The sequence below is a fragment of the Nanorana parkeri genome, unplaced genomic scaffold (assembly GCF_000935625.1).
Source record: "Nanorana parkeri isolate BGI_ZX_2015 unplaced genomic scaffold, ASM93562v1 scaffold70, whole genome shotgun sequence".
Taxonomy (NCBI): domain Eukaryota; kingdom Metazoa; phylum Chordata; class Amphibia; order Anura; family Dicroglossidae; genus Nanorana; species Nanorana parkeri.
The window spans coordinates 1,222,733-1,229,235 of NW_017306338.1; the positions used below are offsets into that span (position 1 = coordinate 1,222,733).

General features: G+C 39.6%; 1 protein-coding gene across 2 annotated transcripts in view; it reads left to right on the forward strand.

The window, feature by feature from the left end:
* Positions 1 to 5,324, forward strand: part of ADPRHL2 (ADP-ribosylhydrolase like 2) — a 21,316-nt gene extending 15,992 nt beyond the window's left edge. For both annotated transcript variants that reach the window (XM_018576561.1, XM_018576562.1), the window contains 3 exons: positions 1,047 to 1,231; positions 3,306 to 3,406; positions 4,751 to 5,324. In XM_018576561.1, the coding sequence (XP_018432063.1) occupies positions 1,047 to 1,231; positions 3,306 to 3,406; positions 4,751 to 5,049 (585 nt within the window). In that variant the 3' untranslated portion in view covers positions 5,050 to 5,324. The remainder of the gene's footprint in view (positions 1 to 1,046; positions 1,232 to 3,305; positions 3,407 to 4,750) is intronic.
* Positions 5,325 to 6,503: the final 1,179 nt, after the last annotated feature.

The window sequence follows — 6,503 nt, forward strand, 5'->3', positions numbered from 1 at the left end:
TTTTTTTTCTGGTACTCTCCGCGTGCCCAGATTATCAGGAAGTCAGGCGGCAGATCATGACCCGTCGCCCAGGAGTTCTCCTCCCTGCACCGCTCGCTCAGCCTCCTGTGACAGCGTGTCAGAGGAGAGGGAGAGCAAACAATGATCGCTGAGTGTTTGTAGATAATTGAGGACATTGTATTTTTACTATATCCTCAATTATGAATGAGTGGGAAGTGATCTACATTACCTCCTGTTCATTCATGATTGTGGTTATAGTAAACACACTATGTCCTCATGTTATGAATGAACAGGAACACTCAGAGAATTCCTGTTCATTGATAACAGGGGCTGCAGAAAAAGAGAGAGGACTTTGTGTCCTCAATTTTTCTATTTTAAAAGGGAAATATCAGGGATCTGTTTAGACCCCTAATATTTCCCCATACCACCCAACAATAAGGTAAAAAATTGTAAAAAATGGATTAAGAAAAAACAGTATTACATTAAAGTTTATAAATAAAATATTAACAAATTTTGGAAAAATAAAAACATTTTCAGTTTCGGCCTGACAATTTTTGTTTTGTTTCGGTTTGGAAATTTCCGTTTCGGTGCACCTCTAGTCATAACCCACGGCTCAGCTCCCTGATTGGAAAGGAAGCTGGCTCCATGCTCCTCCAGCACTTGCGGTCAGAGGGAGTGACCTCCTGGTTTTGTATTGAAGCCATTTTTCACTGACCCAAAACAAGTTGTAAATCTGGCAAGTCAGGAAAAAGTCAGAACTTTTATATGCGTTCTTAGGTCTCCAGCTCTAGAAACAAAGTATTAACGCAAGATGATCAGTAGAGAAGTCAAGCAACTAGGTAAGCAAAAGCATCCTCTGTGTATTTCTCATGACAGGCTTCCTTTAAGCAACATAATTTAATAAGACAAAATAGGGTAGTGCCCAGCTTCCTTGGCACCATTCTTTGCAGCATCACATCGGCTCGAAAATTGCATTTTGTTTATGTATTGTGTTACAAAAAGGTAGTGAGTTATTTTGTTTTGTGTTTTTGGTTTTGTTTAAACAGTATGCTAAAACCAGTGGAAAACTGACACATGCCTCCTCTTTGGGTTACAATGGGGCAATCCTGCAGGCACTGGCAGTGCACTATGCTCTACATGGAGAGCAGAGTCGGGATTCCTTCATCAGCAGTCTCCTGGTTCACATGGTTGAAGTAGAAGCTGATGAGAAATCTAGAAGTGATGCAGTGGAGTAAGTAGATCTCTGAACACTGGGCTCATGTTTGTGTAAAGTGATATTAATTTGTCTTCCAGGTAGATTCTGTAGAGAATTCTGGAAGACATGAATTGTTTATTTTAGCCGAAGACCCATCTGGGACACTCTGTGCTAGATTAGTTTACCTTGAATTCATATTTGGTTTAGAATGATAAACAAACCAAAATCCTTCATATGATACTTTACAGGTCTATTCACAGAAGGGTGAAGAGTTTGGAGAAGGCAGGAGAAGTGAACAATCTAGGACAACATAGCTGAACTGATTAGTGAGCTGAATTGGAGAATTTTTCCAAATCGGCTATTTTTTCCTAGATTGTTCACTTCTCCTGCCTTCTCCAAACTCTTCACCCTTTAGTGAATAACCCTGTTAGTTTTGGGGGATATTCGTTGTCTATGGAATTCAATCTCGCACTTTAGTAGACCTAGATTTGTCGAATAGAACATAGTGTTTGTGTATATTTCTTAACTTTATGACCAACAATCTTAAATCTTCTTTCTGGCACTCCATCCATTGTTTGCTCCCTGATGTCATTACATACAAAGCAGGACAAGCAGTCCTTCATAGTAAATGGGGCCCCTGAGTGCACGCCCTGAAACTGGAGTGTTGGGGGGAGAGGAAAGTGCTGTCTGCTGAGGGAGCAAATGATGAGGGAGGCAAGGCAAAAAAGTGGGGCTGAATGAGCCCCACTTCAAGGGTATTTTTTAAATTTCCTCAAAGTTGAACGTTAAATAAAAACAAAGCCCAGCCCTATAAACAAGCACATCTTTACTTACCTTTCCGGTGGCCCATTTCTTGAAACACCACCACTTCACTGCTCTGCTGCCACTGCAGGTATTTAACCACTTCCGTGTGGGTTGAATTTCTGCTTCCTTTCCCAACGACACATTGTATTTCCTTACGCCGGTTCATACATCAGAGCAGAATGTACAAGCTAATGGGGAACCACTACGTGCAGTGGAGGGGGCAGCTATTTGACCTACCAGGAATGGTTAAATACCTGTAGCGGCTGTGGTGCAGTGAAGCAACGACATTTCAAAACACGAGCCACCAGATAATGTGCTTCTTTACAGGGCTGCCCTTTATCTGTGTATCATTAGGCCCAAAGCACTGTAGTCTTTTTGTTCTATTTAAGCGACTGCAATTCACATTGACAAGTTACCTGTGTTAGAAAAGGGGTTGGGGCATTAACTTACATAGTTAGCTACAGATGCATGTTGTAATAGCCGGACTGGACTGTTGCATACAGCAGCTGGTCGAGTTTTTTTTTCTGCTGGGAGGCAAAAGTTGTTCCCGAGCTAACGAACACCATGATAAGAAGTGTTAATATTGTGAACGCAAAACAAAAATTAAAAATAACTCCGTTCTTATTAGGCTGTATATAATACATTAGGGTAGACTACAAAGCCTAAAACATGTAATATGTGGACCCAAGACATTGCCGAAACAAAAAACGCTCTGTTACTCAGATATTTAGGGAGGAAAAGGCCTGGGGACTGAAGTGGTTAAAGGAGAACTATGGGGTTAGGGCTTTTCACCATAGTTCTCCTAAGGGTAATGGGAGGACACAAACTAGCGTCCTCCCGAGCTACAGCTCGCGGTATACTGAGACGCTGCAGCCGGAACAGATCCCGACAATTATGTCTGGATCCACCCAGCTGCGTGAGTGACAGCTGGCTGTGCCTATCTAGAGGCAGAGCCAGCTGTACCCGCCCACACCCCCGTCTGTTTTGCCAGTCAGCGCTGGAGGATCGGACAGGGGAGGGGGGAATGCCTGCAGGGAGCCATGAGTGACAGTCACGGCTCTCTGCACGGATAGATCGAGAAGTGAGCGAACGCCGGTATGTGTTCTCTCACCTCCCCATCTACTGAGCCGACCTGTGACAGGCTCATTGTCACAGGTCGGCTCAGATTATGAGGCTGAGTGAAAATAACTCGCCTCATAATTCTCCTTTAACTTATTTTACTTTTGTTTTCTTGTGAAATGTTTTTTTGCATTTTTAAAGATTCTTTGATATGATTGTTTATATAAGAAACGTTTTGTCATTACAGATTGGAGCTGGGTGAATTTCCATACTGCAAGAGACTAACGAAGATTAAAGAATTTTTGGCTAAAGAATGTGTGTCACGGGAAGATGTGGTGGAGCATCTGGGTAAAAAGAAGATAAGGCAGTGGGATATCATATGTTATTAAAACAAACCCATTCAATCCTAGGTAGAATAAAGACATGGTGGAGTTATTGCAGAAGGGTTAACAAACAAAGCATTTGGCATCTATGGTTTAACCCATATGGCATTAGTATCTATAGTTCTTTATCAAGCTATTTCTCTTGTTAGTGTCATCCCAGCTGGCAACTCTAGTCAAAACTTTGCTAATATGTAAAATGTGTTCATGATAGCAGGCAGGCTGGGTATAGGATGCAGAATAAGTTATCCACCATTATTTAATTTTTTTCTGTTCTTGTATAAAGCTGTTTTTGGGGTATTGCTTAAGTTCTTGCTGCTGTAGAAATTTTGAGCCTGACGCAAGTTATCCTTGTTGTGGATGGAGGTATCTGTCAGATTTGTTTTCCCGTTAAGCCTTGCAGGGTGATTGAAAAATGACTCTCCATGTGTACCTAGCTTAAGACCTTATCTATTGGCACTTTAAATAGGGGTTACATTTTTTTCTTTGTTTTGGGTTTTTTTTTTTTTTTTTTTTTTAAGGTGAATTAAACTTTGGCTTTGCATTTTTCTGTTTTTTTAGTTTTCACGTTGCATGATCAGAATAATTATTATTTCCATTCACGGGCCACAGGAGGATTTAGCCCATTTTCATTTTTTTTAAAAAGCACTATAAAACGTTTGTGTGATGTTTTAACATGGTGTGCACGGTGAACACATGTATTCAATTTGGTATTCCAAAAATAAAGTAGTACATTTGTGTTAAAGTAGATATACAGTATTGATCTATGGATTATTGAATATATCTGTTCCCATCCTGCTGATGCTTATGGCATTGCTGTGGAGTGCATATATTTCATTGGAAGATCCCCCTTAGTACCAGTACCAGTATCAATGTCACTGCCTCCCTAGTGCATTCTCCATTACCGTATATTGAGAATGCTCTTTAGATTGGGGTATGTTCTGATCACAGCAAAACCCTGGGTTTCATCTCTCCAATGGACAAAAAATCAATCAATCAATCAATCAATCAATCAATCAATCTTGGCCAAAATAGCTGAACTGGAAAGTGAGCTGAATTAGAATTTTTCCAAATCAGCCATTTTGTCCCAGATTGTTCACTTCTCCTGTCTTCTCCAAACTCTTCTCCCTTTAGTGAATAGACCTGTAGATATCTACGCCTTTTGATACTGTAGTTAAAACTTTAACAGTTAAAAAAAATTGCCAGTTTTTGCTTCACTGAGGGATTGTTTCTAGTAAATGTTTAAATATAGCTGTAATTATAATTCTCAGTCAGATGCCAAAATATAATTGTTGATTGGTCTATCCTCAAGGTCATGGAATTGCTGCTTTGGAATCCGTTCCCACTGCTATATACTCTTTCTTGCGCTGCATGGATCCAGTGGAAGACCTTCCCTCAGAATTCAATAGCTTGCAACGCACTCTTGCTTACTGCTTCTTGCTAGGAGGAGACACCGACACAATAGCTACCATGGCTGGAGCCATTGCAGGTGCTTATCACGGAGAGTTGCAAGTTCCTCAAGAGTGGAAGCTTAAATCTGAAGGTTACAAAGATGCCGAAAAGTGGGCTGAAGAACTGCATCAGCTGTACACCTCACGCCTTCCATGCTGAATTCATGAAATGTGTTGCATTACACTGCATTAAATTCTATTCAAAGCAGGAGGAAGACTGCTCCCTAAAATTACAATAATTCTGGTTTGATAAAAAATAAAGTTTTTAACACCTGCTGTGAGTTTTAAATGAATAATGTATAAATATTGATTTGGTAATAACTAATAAGCAATGACTGATGCAAGTGCTGAAAGCCTGATGTGAAAGATTCACAGCACGGACTAGACCTGGCCAGCCAAGGCATTTTACCAAACCTTTTTATTGTATGACTTGTTAGACCTTACCCAAGGAAAGGGTAGCTGTGTTACATACCATTTGGTGGTATTTATCTTTTTTTACTTTAATAAACAATGACATGTTTGGGGTTTTTTTTTCCAGAAAGAAATGTTTAATCTTGTTTTTACACTGCAGAATGATTTGAGTGCTTTTGACTTTGGTTTTAAATCTTAAGACCTGTTGATTTGGCTAAGGTTACTAGCAGCACTCTGGCTGCCCTTAAGTAAGCAGCATGCACAGTGTGGAGAAGATATACGATCACTGTTTCATTTTAGGCTGTGGACAAAAAAAAAAAATGCAGAGCTTGCTTCCAAGTCATACAAAGGAAGATTCTGATCCAGTCTAAACAACATTACCTGGCAGATACACCTTGTTCTGCCTTAATGGAAATAAAACCTCTGAACAGGAATAGCCTTAAATCCACATGATCCTGGAATGATGTATCTATGACCATTAAAGTGTTTTGCTGCTTAGGTGGCCAGCTATAAAACGCTACAAGGTACAGTGCAAAAGCTAAGGTGTCAATGGCTTTCCACTTGCTGGGTGAACTGGCATTTGGCACAACGATTTTCCCTTCTGTCTTTATAATCATAATATTTTATATTTATACAGCGGAATACAAGCTTCTCCACATGAATTTTCTGAGCATTATAGTTATTGGAATCTAAAAGAGACCACTGTATGGCGCTGTATAAATATTTTAAAATTGTGACTTGTCACAAGTGTGGAACTTTTTACTATTAAGCCATCTGAATCCTCTAATTATTTAAACGTAGCCCTTAAATTGTATTTATTGTGTTTGGTTAACTTGGGTTACGCCAAACTTGGGGCCTGATTTGAAAAATTGAGGAAAGAAAAGTGGAATGGTTGCCATTGGCAGCTAACCAAATTTCACCTGAATATATGGAATAATGAAACAAGAACTGTATGGAGCTTTTTGTGTGGGGTTTTTTTTTTCCCTTCTGTTTTAATCAGTTAATTCCATATTACTAAAACCAGTTCAGGACAAAAATGGTGAATAGATGTTTCAGGATTCTCCATAATCCTCTTCGCAAAAAACTATTTAAATAACAAGGCTATCTTTTGGTAGTATGTTTTTCCAATAAAATTAGAAAAAAAAAAATCACTTGGAAGCAATATATATAGAAGGAAGATTGGTGCTTGACTTGAGCCACTCT